Source organism: Lutjanus erythropterus, chromosome 2 (assembly GCF_056507025.1).
Source record: "Lutjanus erythropterus isolate fLutEry1 chromosome 2, fLutEry1.hap2, whole genome shotgun sequence".
Classification (NCBI taxonomy): Eukaryota; Metazoa; Chordata; class Actinopteri; order Lutjaniformes; family Lutjanidae; genus Lutjanus; species Lutjanus erythropterus.
In genome coordinates this window covers 6,174,694-6,191,464 of record NC_139318.1, presented here as the reverse complement: position 1 = coordinate 6,191,464, position 16,771 = coordinate 6,174,694, and the positions used below count along the sequence as shown (strand labels likewise).

General features: G+C 39.4%; 1 protein-coding gene across 4 annotated transcripts in view; it reads right to left on the bottom strand.

Annotated features, from left to right (window-relative positions):
- The window catches only part of iqsec1b (IQ motif and Sec7 domain ArfGEF 1b), a 332,046-nt gene that overhangs the window by 249,156 nt on the left and 66,119 nt on the right, over positions 1–16,771 (bottom strand). For 2 of the 4 annotated variants that reach the window (XM_084726876.1, XM_084726926.1), the window contains exon 2: positions 11,141–11,170. The exons of the other annotated variants lie outside the window; for them this stretch is intronic. In XM_084726876.1, the coding sequence (XP_084583002.1) occupies positions 11,141–11,170 (30 nt within the window). The remainder of the gene's footprint in view (positions 1–11,140; positions 11,171–16,771) is intronic. 4 annotated transcript variants of the gene reach the window in all.

The window sequence follows — 16,771 nt, the reverse complement described above, 5'->3', positions numbered from 1 at the left end:
ATACGTCGATCGCGATCGACTGGTCGATCGCAAAGGTAGTGCGGGTAGATCGCATGCCATTCAACAAGAAAATTAGATGTTAGCCTATCATCCATCCCCAGTATGGCATTTACCACTTGACTGACGTACAGGGCAGCCAGTGTGAGACATAGCCGCGGGAACATATTCTCAGCAGGGGGGGGCTGAGAAAAAAAAAGCTCTGCGCTGCACTCGCAACTCCCTGCATTCATAATAATGATTAAAAAATACCCGCACAGTAATTAAGACTGCAAAAATCTGTCTGTATAACTGTCCATGGTGCTGATCACCTTGTCAACCATAAACAATTTGTCACGGCTGCTGTCCATGTCACTGTGGTGCTGAACTCTGTGTGTAAAGGCGCCGTGTGCTGCGCGGCGGCAGCATTAGAAAAGAAAAGTGTCTGACCGGCGTCACACAACTCCAAATGTGGCTTTCCTCTCCGGGTTGGCGCTGATGAAGCTCCTCATTAGGCTGCCAATGTCCAGACTGTCCAAAACATCTCCATGAACATGAAACAAACAACGCGATCGCCGTCCTCAATATAATGGAGCCATCTCCATTTGCTAAACCAGCTCGCACTGAATGACCGACAAAACGTTTCTTTACCAAATGACCTTCCCGGAAAAGTGAAGCTACTTGTTTGATGCGGTGCCTATGAAATACTAGCATTTTGACCTGGGACGTTAGCTTGAGTTGCAGGTGCACAGCTGATGTCCCGGTCCCGGGGGTCACAATCTGGGGGTGCTGCTGCTGTCTTGATCATTTTTGGGGTGGGTGGACTGGGCTGTGAGTCTGCCTCCTCATTTTTAATGTAGGTAGATCATTTTGACTTGGTCATTTTAAAGTAACTCGCAAGCCGAAAAAGTGTGGGCACCCCTGGTCTAGCTGGTCTGGCTGGGTGACCCTGGTGTCCCTACACTTCCACATCTGTCATGTAGATACATGTGTTGTATTTCACCCTCTGACCAATGTTTGCTGAGATATAAGCTAAGTACAAGCTACAAATGACTGCCTGAAACACCATGACTAAGACAAATAATTTACTTGCATGCATGCAACATTTGACCTATCAGATGGATACATGGGCCAAACATTCACACCATTTAGCCAATCAGATGAAACTCAAGCTCGCTGTCAGTTCCCCTCAGATCACTCAGTGCTGCAGGAATGAGTCCTAAAACCCAGAAATGAGTAGCAGTTCTTTTTCCCTCATTGAGAAGTCAATGGGATTTTTGGTATTTGAATGAAATTAGGTCTGTGGTTAACAAATTGTCACATTTTTTTCCACAACATAAAATACTTCAGTAAATCCCCCACTCATGAGGCTTTTAGATGTTTTAAAAAAGGCACTTGTTAACGAGGGGCTATGCTGCACATTAGCCTAATGTTAGCTTTTTATTTCTGGTGATTGCATTTACATTGTAGATTTTCCTCCTATCATGCAGGTCGAGGTTCCAACTTTTCAAGTGTGAGCATATTCTGTTTTATTCTTCTTTATATTATTGTAAACGTAACATCTTTGGACTCTTGGTCAGACAAATGACGCAATTTGAAGACAGATATCAACTCTGAGAACCAGGTGTTTTATACAATTCTTCACCAGTAACTGACAGATTAATTAGTAATGAGAATAATGACAGACTGGAATACCAATAAAATACACTAAACAATACACTAAATTAAAAACAACTTTAAAAACAAATATTTCCATAGCTGAAGCCTACATGATGCACAGGTATGTGTCATATACGCACTAAGAAAGCTTCATGATTTCTGTACACCCACTTAAAAAATGTGTGAGGATATGTAACAACATCATTTTGTGAGAGAACGTCCACCTAAACAATTTATTTTTGCAAATCATTGCAACATATGATAGTAGCCCCCAGCAAGTCACAATAATGCACTAAAATTAAGGATGATGTCAGAAGTTTTGAACCTTTGCATGGTTAAAAAAGGTTGCATCGACCTTAATCATTCAGTGATTTAATGCACCACCTGGCGAGCACGGGAAGTGACACAAATCAAACACGCCCAAGATTATGCATGAGCAACAGATGCATGCTGGGTTTGGCAAAATGCTAAATGCTAACATGCTCACAGTGGACCCCCAGCAGTGACTTCTACATTTGTTAGACAGTGCTGTGCAAGTTCACACTTAGAAAAGAGCTCCTCAAAGTTCAGTTCACACAGATTACAATGAACTAGTTCATGCAGATAGTTCATCATTTAGAATTTTGAAATGAATTCACAGTCCCAAAAATGAACTAGTTCATGTTCATTTCTTCAGTCTACCAGGGAGACTGGAGTCTTGACATTTTATGAAATGGTGTGCAATGGTCATGTTTTTGTTAAAAATTAAAACATGAATATTGACTGGCCAGGATTATTTATATCTTTAGTTATTAACAACAATTTATAACATTTTGAGAATGTTTCACACTTCAGCAGTAGAGCTGCAGAATTAATCAAAATTCTGTTGAAACTACAATATACCTTTGTGTAATTTTCAACTTGCAGGAGGTGCAATATTTAAAGTTAAAGGCAAAGTGTCTGTCAAAAAACTTAAATTATTGGATGTCACGAGGCAGAGATGTCCTACGAATCAGATTCTACAGACTTAAAAAAAACATCTTCATTTGGTACAGATTCTGCAGTGTAGTTCATACACTTCTTGCTACATGGTCAACCATTTGCATTTAATATTGTATTCTGACCGTGCAACGTGCACTTACTGTTACTGTTTAACGTGAGGCACCTGCACTGGTAACCTGGTCACTTTATAAGGTAGTTATTGCGTATTTCATATTGTATTTTCTACTGTACAGTGTGTTCTTATTGCTTCTGTTAGGGTAGGCTCTTGGATGTACTGTAGTCCGTATTGTCCGTTGAATTCTAGTTTGTTGCGTCTACTTGTTTTGTGTAGAGACTTTGTGTAGATGGAAATTAGTTTAGTTTAGTTTATTTGATTTATAAAAGGACAGTGTGCAATGACATTGATCATTTACAGGAAATGAAATCATGGTTGTACCAAATTTAGCAAAACACTAAATCAAGTTTTTCACTCAACACCACAATATTTCTGACACTTACTCTGTTTCTGCTGGGATCATACTTCTGTTTACATCAGCTGACGATGTGAGCACCATTATCTCTCTCAGGAGTGAATAGGCCTGGACAATATATCAATATAATATCATATAATGACATAACACTAGATATTATTGATAGATTTTGGATATAGTTATACCATGATATTGGCACACGTGTTGTCTTTTTCTGGTTTTTAAAGGCTGCATTACAATAAAGTGATGTAAATTTCTGAACTTGCGAGACTGTTCTAGCTGTTCTATTATTTGCCTTCAGCCACTTGGTGGTCAGTAATTATCAAAAAATCTCATCGGGTTACTATTTTGTGAGAGCACCAATTTTGTTGCAATATCAAGGGATCTGGTCAAAAATATTGTAATTTTTATGCATTTTATCACCTTAGCCAGTTGGAAGACACAACATGTAGTCAGTCACAACTGACATGATCGATAATTATCAATAAGAAACTTCGCTATCATGATAGGTTTTTCAGCTCGATCGTCCAGGCCTAGGAGTGAACGTCGCCCAGGTTCACGTTCATTGATTGCAAACTGATCCGCACAACATTCACCAAAAATATGTGCATGTTCAGTGAACGCCACTCTTTTAGTGCGTTCATGGACAACACAGCTGTTACACTGCTGAGGAACTTCTTCCTTCAGCAAGGCCTGTGAGATCATTTTGCTCTTTTTGACAATCTCTGTCACAGTTGCGCCCGCAGAGCCACTTTCAGCTCAAAATCACATTGCACTAAATTATATAAACTAGATTCCACCAGTGAATACATGAGTATGCACTCAAACTCAACAAATGTCATATTAGAATATTCCTATGTTGCTGGTATGTTGGTGTATTTCCAGCTTTCCGTTTATCACCTTCTATCTGCCATCAGTCCTGCAGCCACACACCACCACAGGCCTGTCCAGCTGAAGCATCTATCACTGTGATAAAAGTGTTGCGCTGCCCGGTGATTGACTTGTAAAGAACAAGGTGTCCACAGTGTCTAACTCCGGTGTCTCAGAGGGACGGGCCTTCAATTCATCTCTTCTCCGACATCTCACTTTGTCTCAGGACACCGTGCAGCGTCCCTGCCACACGAGGTGGTCAGAAACACTCAGAGCGAACACGCACTTCATCGTGTCAGCTGATGCAGGGTTTGACAGACTGTCCTAAGAATCTAAAAAAAAAAAAAAAGATGTTTTTTGCGGAGATTCAGCCTTCACATCCATTACGAAGACTTCCGCTCCACCTTGCATTCGCACCTGGGTGATTGGATTGTAATCACACAAAGCAAAAACACATCAAACCCAGGTGTAAATGCACCCAAGATGCATTAAGGAGTCGATTATGTAAAATACCTCCGGAAATGGTCACAGATGCATTTACCCACATTCACAACAAAGTCTAATGCAGTGCATTTTTCATCTCGATATAAAAGCAAACTGCCCAGAAATACTGCACATCTAACCAGAGGGCACAGGAGATTCAGGGGGAACATTATTCTGGATCTGACTGGTAAGATACGGCTATACAATCTGCTTTTTTGGCAAGCTGAAGCGAGGTGGAAATTCTATGCATTTACCACAGATGCATGTAATTGGCAGCCACATTAGCTGCAGACACGGCCTGAATACAGGACACGGCGCTTTCTGTACACTCATATTAGTGTTCCTGTACTCTGTGCTCGGAGGAACGGAGCTCTTTGTCATTCTGCACATTCATCTCAGAGGAAACTTAGAAGAAAAGGGTAGAAAAAGCTTCATGCCCGTGACATTATCTGTTTCCACCTTTAAATCCAGACTTCAGATCTGTCTTAAGAACTGTCAGCCTACTACTTATCTTAACTACCAGCTGTGTAATTATCATTCTCTTATCTCTTAGTCTCTTGTGTCCTTGTGAATAAACCTGCCTTCTTTCTTTATGATAAATGTCTATTCATTATAGCTATACTTAGTTATACACTTTATGTGAAGGAGTGTGTCTAAGTCATTACATTATCATAATCATGTCATGACACCTGTTATGAACATAAGGGAGTCCTTATGAATGTTTATGGCTGTTTTCATTAAGTGTCATTCAGTCAAGTTATTTTTCACGACAACTTGACATCAACCAAAACAAGACCAAGACTTCTTTTGTCTGACCAGCAGTCCAAAAATCAAAGACCCAAAGCATGTCCTCACACTTGAAAAGCTTGAACCAGAGAATATTTGCAGCTTTACAAAACGAATGAATATTTGATCATCAAAATCGTTATTGGAGCACAAAGCAAAAGGTTGGCGGGACTTAGACGAGGTCAGTTGGGGGCTCAAAGAACTTAGGTAACCTCTCCATCATATGAAATTCCTGAAAAAAACACAGCTGGTTCCAGCAAGCACTTTTCTTCAGCCCTGCAGCTTGTGAAAAAAACTTTTTTTAAATTTAAGTGAGTCCTTGACCACCTTGGAGAGATCCTAGAATTACCCAGTGCCTACAAGCGTTCTTTTAAGGACCGTGGACTTTTCTGAGGTCAACCAATTGACCCCCTTTACTCTGGAAAGCTCCTGGAAGAACTGAGATTTCTGTGGCTAATATATATGGCTGCATTGGTTTACTGTTTATGACTGTTTTCATTAAGTGTCATTCGGTCACTTATGTCATTTTTAATGTTTTGTTTGAGATGACATAGTTATGACAACTTGACATTATCAAGTGGGTACATAGATGTTATATGGTCCCCTTCTGGGTACATGAGCTCGTAAATTTGCCATGTATAATGTAGTTATTGCATGTTTCTTATGGTAATTTGTATTGTGCAGCCTGTACTTACTATTTTTATTGTGTAAGGCAGAGGCATTGGTAACTCAGTTACTGAAAAAATGTCATAATTGTATATTTCATATTCCATATTATATTTTGACCACGCAGTGTGCACTTACTGTTTTTATTATGTATCTGCACTGGTAACTTTATAAGGTAGTTATTGTGTATTTCATACTGCATTTTGTACTGTGCAGTGTGTACCTACTGCTTTTATTATGTAAGGCACCTGTATTTACTGCAGTCTGTTTTGCACATTAAATTTTATTTATTGCATCTACTTGTTATGACTACAAAAGGAAATTAGCATCTTGTTAAATCTGATGCAACCATGTTTGCATTTCTCGTAAATGATTGATGTCTTTGCACACTGTCCTTATATAAATGAAATAAACTAAATTAAATCAGCCTTAAAGAAACTATTTGGCTTCATGTGTGAACATCACATAATAGATCAGAAAACTCAATTTCATATAATGGGAGAGACAGGAAATTGCCAAAAAGCTGCTGTGTAGCAGTTTGGAAAACAAATAAATATAGAAATCCATCACAGTCTGGTTCCCCATCCTTCCTGGAAAGGAAATGATCCCAAAAAGAGAGCAGTAAGAATGCATGAACCTCCAGAGAACCATCATTTTTATTACTGAAAAATAGCTAAAATTTGTTTGAGTGTGAGGCTGCTGGAGTTCAGCCATAATGTTACAGTGCAGCAGCGTCAGACTGTCGTCTCTGACTAAATCTCAGTCTGGATTAGAGCAGCAGTTGTTTATTGACAGGATTTGTTATTTACAGACAACATCAAGCCTAATGATACCTGGTAATTCAATATTAGCAGTCTGTGATCACTGTGTGGTTCATTGATCCACTTTGAAAGGGAGAAGACTGAAGGATCATGATAGCTGACCAGTAAACCTTAATTTATTAAGATATTTCAAATGCTCATGTTCAGGCAAGGTCACAGATTAATTTTTAGACATGTCTATAAAACAAAGGTTTGATTAACTTGTCATGAATTACAACATATACAAACTTGTGAAAACTGTAATCCAATACCATGTAAAACTGCATTGTTGTCAATGGGATCCTCAGTTTTCTATCGCCAAAAGGGGCGTGGCCTGAAGTTTGGGTGAAGTACCCGCATGTACTGGTCTGATGTATCGTGTCATATGTGGTTGGTTTTGACACTAGACTTGTGTAAGTGTGCCATGAATATTTTCCTTGAACTTAAATAAAGTGCTGCATTTTCAACTTGTCATAAAGATGTCATTAAATTTTATTACACTCCCAAATACCCTTAACAGTCACATGAATAATTTCCTGGACTTCATCTTAAGTCGTAGCTATTATTTGGACTATTCATAAATTCATAAAGACGCTATGAAGACAGAGTACAGTACCAAGGATATTTAGCTTACAGTAACCTGATAGGCAGACAGCAGTTAGCTAGTTTATTTGTTGCTAAAGCAGGCTAACAGCTGTCTGCTGTTATCTGTAGCTGTCACTAGCTAGTTAGCTTGGTTAGCTGTGGAGCTAGCTGCCTAATTGGCTGATTCAGCTCCGGGTACAAGGAGCAAACCCAGTGAGAAATCAACTTCTATAGTCTATTCCCTTTTGTCAAAGTAGCAACCTTTGGTAAATGTCAAGTTGTCGTAACAAAGACATCTCAAGCAATGTCAACTTTGCAATAAAAATGCCATAATTGACCAAATGACAATAGCAACAGTCATAAACATTCATGAAGACTCCTTCATGTCCATGACAAGTGTCATGACAGTATGTACACCCCTTCTGATGCTTTATCAGTGCTGCTTAGTGGCTCCTGTTGATTAGTGTGCAAGGCAAAAAATTAGGCATTGATATTTTATAATAATTTACTTTTTCTTGAGCAGTGACAGCAGCGTTTCAAAGTAACAATGGTAAATGGCTGCATTTAGGTGCTTTTTTAGTCTTCCAACTACTTGAAGTGCCTTACACTACATGCCAACATTCACCCCATTCACAGACTGATGGCAGGAGCCGCCACGCAATGTGCCAACCTGCTCATCAGGAGGAGTTTCTAATTCATTCACACACTCACACACTGATGGCAGAGCCTTTGGGAGCGATTTTGGGTTCAGTATCTTGCCTAAGGACACTTGCAGACATGAGCCAGGGATCAAACCACCGATCTTACAATTAGTGGACAATGTGCTCTCCCTCAGAACAGTTAGCTTTAGTATTTAACTTTTACTTGAGGCATACTAGATACTGGCAGATTGTGTTGCACTTATGGCTTGAAGCGCTCATGGAAAGACACAGGGGAGGAGAGGAGACAAGAGGTGAGGAAAGAGACAAGACGAGGCAAGGCTGCATTCATGTCCAAATAACAATAAAAGCATGTTTTCCACTCTCCAAGACTCTCTCTATCTGTCTGTCTGTCTGTGTCCAGTGGAGAATTTACCACTATATCTAATAGTGGTAATCTCACAGGAGCAATATTATTGATCTCACTAAAGCCTTTGATCTAGTGGATCATTATTTTCTTTTAAGCTACATGCTGCTGGCCTTGCACAACAGGCACCGTTTTGGATACGTCAGAAAATTTGGCAAAAAATGCTGTGTTGTTGTACAAGGGAATAAATCTGATTTTTAAACTCAGCAACAAGGTGTGCCTCACGGTTCTAGTTTAGGACCACTTCTGTTTTCTTGTTTTTATTAATGATCTCCTGTTCATTTTTTTCAGATTGTCGATCAATTATATGCAGACGATACTGTTACATATAGGGATGTCCCGATACAACTTTTTCACTTCCGATACGATACTGATATTGCAGCCTTGAGTATTGGCTGATACTTCCGATACGATATCAGCACGAATCATACATACTTTTATTACTTATTTTGTAGTGTGGAATGTTAGAAAAGGCTTGATCAAGTGATGTTACTCAAACAGAGAACAATAGTCAGCAACCAGAGTCACCTATGGATAGAAGTGCTGGAGTGGAAAATGGACTGCTTATCGGAGCGCTTATATCAGAGATTTTAGATGCAGTCCAATAAAATCCGATACTCGTTTTTTGTCTGATATCAGACCGATATCCGATATCAATATCAGATCGGGACACCCCTAGTTACATATACATGAAAACCTTTCCTATCCCAAATTGAAGGCTTCCATCTGTCCATACTTCAGTACATTCATACATGATCCATACTAGTATGGATGTATGGATCCTTTTACAGCCAACGTCATTGAAAAGCTGCGTGTGCATTTTGGCAACAGAAGTAGCATTCTCTCCTAGTCGTCCAGACAAGTTATCAAGCTGTTCAGGTTTAATTAAACATTTTACCGATCACAACTGCTCATGTTTGCAGTGGCCCATTGACAAGCTGTTGTGTCCTGCCGTACTTCTGTTGCCAAAATGCACACACAGCTTTCTCATTGTTTATGAACTGTAAAATGCTCTATGGTGGATGCTGCTGGCCTTGTCCAACATACATTGTTTTGGATAAATTTGGATCTTCAACAAAAGTCAGTATCTTGTACAAGGGAATAAATCCAAGTTTTCAACTCAGCCAAAATGTGTGCCTCAAGGTTCTAGTTTAGGTCGGCCTCTGTTTTTTTTTTTTTTTTTTTTTTGCTTTTTTTTCCAGATTGTTGCTAAACTATACACAGATGATTGTGTTAAATGTACATGAAATCCTTCCCTATCACAAATTCAAGGCTTCCATTTGTCCATACTCCTGTGTGCACGGTGTTGTACAAGGGAATGAATCAGATTTTTCAACTCAGGAAAAAGGTGTGCCTCAGGGGTCTAGTTTAGATCCACTTCTGTTTTCATTAATGATTCCCTGTTCATTTTCTCTGATTGTTGCTAATGATGCTGTTACATATACATGAAAACCTTCCTGATCACAAATTCAAATCTTCCCTCTGTCCATACTTATGTACATTCCTACATAGCACATATATGGATGCTGGCCTTGTCCAATACACACTGTGTTGGGTAAATTTGTATCTCCAAAAAAAAATGTAATGTGTTGTTGCATTAGGGAATAAATCAGATTTTTAACGCAGCAGAAAAGGTGTGCCTCAAGGTACTAGTTTAGGACCTCTTCTGTTTTTATTAATGATCTGTTATTTTTTTCCGATTGTTTTTAAATGATATGCAGATGATACTGTTATATATACATGAAAACCTTCTTTGTCACAAATTCAAGGCTTCCATTTGTCCACGTGTGTATACATTCATACATGATTCATACATGTATGGATATAAAGTGGACCATCCATACATCCAGCTGTCCATACATCCATTCACACAACAAAGGTGTCCACATAATTTTGTGTACTAATGGTCAGAGGATGTTTTTCACGGTTTAAGCAAGGCATCTTGTTCCATTTCAGAGAAATCTTAATGCCAAAGCAAACTGTGACATTTTAGACAACAATGTACTTCCAACTTTGTGGGAACAGTTTGTTTTTTGCCATTTCCTGTTCCAAAACACCTATTCCCCCATGTAAAAGGCCAGGTCCATAAAGAAAGGGTTTCCCCCCAATTTGATTCAGGAGAAGTTGACTGGCCTGCACAGAGCCCTGACCTCAACCCTGTCCAACACCACTGGGAGGAAATGGGACACTGACAGTAAGCCAGGCCTCATCACCCACAACATTAGTGGCTAACCTCACTAATGGTCTTGTGGCTGAATGGGAGCAATATCCATGGTTTTGAAATGAGATGTTCAATAACATGTGGCTGTTAGGATGTGTGCATACATTTAGCTGTAGTGCATATCTTAAAAAAATGGTGGCAGATAATGGTGTGAAACAGACAATTTTAAGCTTTAATGATTCTCCATACAGCCCTGCCTCAGCTTATCATGCCTGCCTCCCATAATTTAAGTCATATAGTATAAGAAGAGGAGATATGTACCCATGATTGTGCAAAGTCAGTGTATTGTGACTACAAAACAAGACAAAAGGTTGACAGCCCTGGAGGAAGAATTTATCAAGCAAAGATGAGAATCAGAGGGAAGACACCGCAGGAAGCACTGTAGGATCTCGCTACTCCTGGAGGAAAGCAGTTATCTTATCTGGATAGGGTGGAACTGACAGGTGAGAGTGCGACGCGGCGAAAGTCCAGAACAGTTCAGAGAAAGCCGATGAGGTTTTGTTAGATGACACGTGACTCAAAGGAGTGTTTACAGGAGGAATAATGAGGATGTATGCGGAGGAAATTTGGGCACATACCTGACACCTCTCGAACTTTCGCTTTCAGATCTGTAAATGACAAAGGCATCGATCAGGAGAGGTAGGGAACTAAAAATGGAACACTGACCTACTTAAAAAAAAGGTTGCATCTGTTTCCTAGCCAGCATATTTTCACCCTGATGATAGGAACCTAAGTCCAGTTACATACGGAAAGTGAAAATCATGATGCTGCACTTCTGAGCAGGTCAAAATGAGTCATGAAACTGCAACGACAGCACGAAATTACATTTGGCTAAATAACTGTCTCATACATAACTGAAGGCAGTTCATTGCAAAGCTAAGCTGCCAATTAAACTAGTGAAACTGCCTTCTTTGCTTTTCCAGACCAGCAGGTCTAGGACAGTTAAATCTCAGCGGCCAACAGACAGAAAAGCCGCCCATCAGAGGCAGACCATCACAAAATCCAACATGCAAATTCCTGCACACACACACACACACGTGCTTCATACCTACTGCTTAACTCATTTACACGCAGTCTAAATTATGCACGAGGTTTACTCGAGCTGTTCCTTGGCACTGTCAAAATACGTCTGTGATACCTTTGAGCAGTTTTAACCTGCATCAAACCAAAACATTGTGGGGAACCTGTTTCCCTCAGCTCCACGTTTTCCTCTAATCCTAATCTATCTGAGAGGATTGATATGAAAATCAAAAGAGTTGGCAGATGCCTTTTTTCTGCATTTTTGTCTCAGTGCAGCTGATTTTGTGGGAAACTGGCACACAAAATCTCAGCATAAAACACAGTGCCCAGGTGCATAAACCACCTTAAGTTCCAAACTTAAATGGACAGTTCACCCCAGAAATCAAAAAGACATATTTTTCCCCTGGCCTGTAGTGCTATTTATCCTTCTAGATGTATTTTGGTGTGAGTTGCAGAGTTTTGGAAATATCGGCCAAGATGTCTGACTTCTCTCCAATGTCCTGGATGCTCCAATCACCAAAAAAACACATTTGAAAAATTCAAAACCAGTGTCTCTTTCCAAAAATCATGACACAGATAGTCAAGATAATCCACAGGAGCAGTTTTATGTAAGAACTACTTTCTTTCTTCTTGGAAAAAAGTATTTCCAATAAATTCTAAAGTAGTCCCAGAAGATTCTGTGGCAAAAAAAAAATAAAAGCTCCCCGCTGCTTTACTTGTTCTCATAACGTGTAGGTAATATTTTAAATAAATATTAAATTCGTAAAGATTTTTAAATACATATAAATAAAGTAAATTAATGCAAATACAATACATAAATACCCTAAAACACCAAAATTCAGAAGAAAATGTGGGCTTTAAATGTTTCACACAAGTATCTCAGCTGTGTTGTTACATTTTCATTATGGTTATTTGAAGACATTAAGATGCTGAAATTACTTATTTTCTTTCATTTCTCAGATTTTTTTAGGCTATACCAAAATAAAAGGTGTTCCATTTTGGCAATGAAAATTTCCCTTTTTGCCAGTACCACCTGAAAACAGTCTTTTTAGATGAAGTCATAAATTCTGTTTGATTATTATTTTCTTCTGCATATTGTAGTAAGATGCGTAATGTTTATAAAAATGTGTCAAGTTGGGAACTAAGGGATCGGGATGATTCAGTAAACTGTTCCTTAATGCAAATTTTCAGAAAGTGTTCCAGCGTAACAATACTTAAGTAGCTAAGGGCAAATACTTAAGACATTAAAGGATTTCCCTTAAATCACCCTTAAGGTGATTTTATGCAACTCATTTTTTTCTGAGGCATCTTTAGATGAAAATTTAAGGGAAACCTTAGCCTAACTGCTTTTATGCAACCGGCCACTGGAAATTACAAGCCGAATGGAGTAAAATGACCTATTTGGTTCTTTAACCTTGGTCAGATGTGCAGCCAGGCGTGTTTGTAATGACAGATGCCAGCATGACTGTGGGTCACCACAGTTCCTGAAGAATGTCATGTCAGAGCCCAGCGGTCACACAACCGGACAGATCCTTTCAATTCACTGGAAAGATGGAGGTGGAAAATTCCACCCTTGAACGGGGACCACTGAAACACATGGAGGGCAAACTGCCTGTGACGTCTGTTAAATTCAGTCGAGAAAACGAGGGGGACTTCTCTCTTCAATTTAGCTCCTGTTGGACCGTCTGAGAGTGTAACCAGTCAGCCTTAATAGCTTTGACAGACTCCTTCATTATACCCAGGTTGTCTTTCATAACCCACCACATCCAGCTAATAGGGCTCTTGTCTTTCCTCAGTCTCCCTTCAGCAGGAAAGTGTCAGCTTTTTGGCCTCCGGTGCTCAATACTCAACTAATGAGAGTGATCTATCAGCTGTATGGATTCCACTCCGTAGAGATGGGTGAAACAAACGCTTGCGGAGGTAGTGCTGTGACACCTCCATCCATGCTGTGTTTTCCCAGACAAAGCCACGGAAGCGTGACAAATCCTTCACTAATGGCACAGTGGTACCCCGCCTGTGCAAAGCTTCTTTGATGAGACACTTCTGAACTTCACATGTTCTACTTGGTCACTACTGTTTTCAGATGACACGTGAGCGTGCATGGCGAGGGGAGTGGCGCCTAACGGGAATGATGGGAGGGGAGGCATCAGAAGGTGCAAGGTAAGCAAGAAGTGATTGAGAACAAGACGACATGCCCAAAGGAAATCATAAGCTGTCAGTGCGAGACTGACAAAAAGATTAACCTGTCCTTTGTTGGAAGCAAAATCAATGGCGGACCGTAAACAATGAGGCTGGAGCGGGAGGAGCTCCGACTGGACGCTCTATAGGCAGCAGCAGCAGGAGGGGGGAGGGACGCGAGACTCGCCTTTAAACAGACTGACAACTGGCGAAGATGAGATAGTCGCAGGCGCAGTTGCAGAGATTAAGATCAGCGGCCTGATAAAACCCAGTTAATGATATCATCTGAGGATGTGAGATAGCTGAGCTTTCCCCAGAATTTGCCTCCAGTTACCAAACAGGCCACATTAGGACTTGAAGTGCTGAGCTAGGGTTATCAGTGCCGGGCAATGATGGCAGCAGTTCCACATGCATTATGCTGAGAGTGGAAGGAGACCACAAGCTCATAACTTAGTTACTGTACACACTGAATGCTGTCGTCTCAAGAGAGACGCTGCATAATTATGAATTCATCCATACTGGTAGAGATTGGCTCATGTTGTACTCTCAGTGGTGGCTGTAATAGTGCAATATACTGATGATAATATATAGGACAAACCAGGGATACAAGACAGGGATAATGCATGTTGCAAAAGGAAAACAGTATCAGTCATGGTTTATTTGTCAGAACTTAACATTTTCAAAGTCAGTAAGGGTTCAAATGGGTTGAATAACTCAAGTGTCAAAAACAAATTTTCTCAGCTACCCCTGGAGCTATCCAGACAAACAGACAGATGTTTTGAGATATAAAGGTTTCTACTTCAACCCCATGACTTTGAAGGTGAATGGAATGTTTTTCTCAAAGCAAAGTAAATTGAAGAATTCAAATAGCACTGCATCTTTCAGTGAGCTAGTTTACCAAATCCTGTGGGTTGTTTGAAGTAGCCTTTGGTTAAATGCTTGAAATAAGGTCTGTGGTCAACTAAAGTTCAAGAGATTTGTTCTATGACATAAAATACATCAGTAAATACGCAAATGATCAAGTGGCTAAATGAGACTACAGAGGTTGTTGGAGACATTATACCTCATCATGACAAACACTAGTCACTGGTGGTGACGCTGAAGACTGTGGTGTAGTTTGTTTACAGCTTATCGCTTTTTTACTTATTGCAACAGCATTTATACTTCAAAAATAACACTAAGTGGCATTAATTTGTGAAGATTATTTTGCTGCACAGATCATGTAAGTATCATAAACCTTTGTTTGCCACAGAATTTATTTTGTGTGATAGTCTAGAATCAAATGGAAAATTCATATTGGCTGACTTTGGAGGGAGCCAGATGCTAACTTGAAATATAACATAAATGTTACGAGAACAAGCAAAATAGCAGGGAATAGCTAGCTTGAGCTGTCATTCTTTCTGCAGTAGAATCTACCAGAACTACTTTATTTCCGCTAGACACATCAAATTGATGCTAACATCTGGGTTGGACTACAAAAAGTGCTAGAACTTACAACAGCTGACTCACAGTTCTGCCTTTTGCTGAGCAGTTTATGCACAGAAGATGGTTACAGTACAAAAGAGCAAATATGACATGTTCCTCTGATTTTCTCCTATATTCCCTCAAAAACCATTGGCCAAATGCTCAAACTAGTAAAAAAAAAATTGTGTTGAAGTTTGTGTGTGTGTTTCCATTCAATACTGTTTTGTGAATGTTAGGTGTTGGGATTTCTTGAGATAAACAGTTGGTGGCGCTAATTCTTCAGTGCATAACCAGAAGACCTTAATAAATGAACTCCAGTCAAATCTCAAATGACGGAAAAACATGCATTTACGTGAGTAACATAACAGTCCCCTCATCACTCCACACAGATGTGATGTTTACATCTGCAACCATTTTTCATCCATTCAGTGAAGTAGACACTGAAAGCTGCTACAAGCAATTCTGGAGAAAGATGGTTGATTGTTGAGTGTCATTCTCAGGTTGTCAAATACAGACGCTTTGGGTTGTTGACTCGGGTCGAGACTCAACAATCAACTATCTTTGTCCAGAGACACTTGAAGTACATGCTTCATGTACATCATGATTAAAGTCTGTTTCCATTGGACTTTGTTTTTTCTATATTTTTATATTTCCACTTTTTGTTTCCAATCTGGTTTTATTCACAAATTAAAACTGCACATAAAACAGGTGCATGGAAACATGTACAGAAGCTGAGCAGTTTTCACAGGGACTATTTGCTTAGGAGAAAGTAGTTCCACAGTAAACTGTTGGAATGGAACAGCCATTGGAGCAAGATGAGGTTCAGGCCTAAGGACACTTCGACATGTGGACTGGAGGGGCTGCAGGCTGGACCGCTCTACCTCCTGAGCTACAGATTGTTGTTTTTCATGTAATTTTCAAGGTTTTCATCACCAGATATAAAATGTATAAAATATCCACTGTTATAGAGTGGAAACGAATCACTTTTGAGAATTGGCACAAAGCCATTTGAGGAGTTTTTGAGTTTTACTCTTCAATTATGCTGGAAAACATATTTTACAAGATCAAACTCTTGGCTGTTAAAGCTTGTAGAGATTAACATTTTCATTAAAAATATTCGTCAGTGCTGTCAGATGGAAAATCTTGACATCTTACAGAACTGACAGAATGTTTTGTTTTGTTTTTCATTTCACAGCAGAGTCGTAGTGAGCAGCCATTTTGCTCATTGCTCAGAGTCTCTAAATGTTAATCAAAATACACATTTTTAAACCATAATTCTTATTTAGCTTTGATTTAGAAAGACTACAGAGTTGAAATGTTACGGTTGAGACACATCTGATAGAAATATTATTTAATGAATTTGTCAAAAAAATAAAACGTTTACCAGCGTTTGAGCAGAATTCCCACCTTTTTTAAACCATGAAGTGAGACAGGGGTACTTAGGGTTAGAGCTGATGAAAATCAGAATGGGATACAACTTTAAAGGGTCATTATTTTTATTTAATTTTTTTTTTCATTAAAATTGTTAGTTTCAGAATTTGAACGCA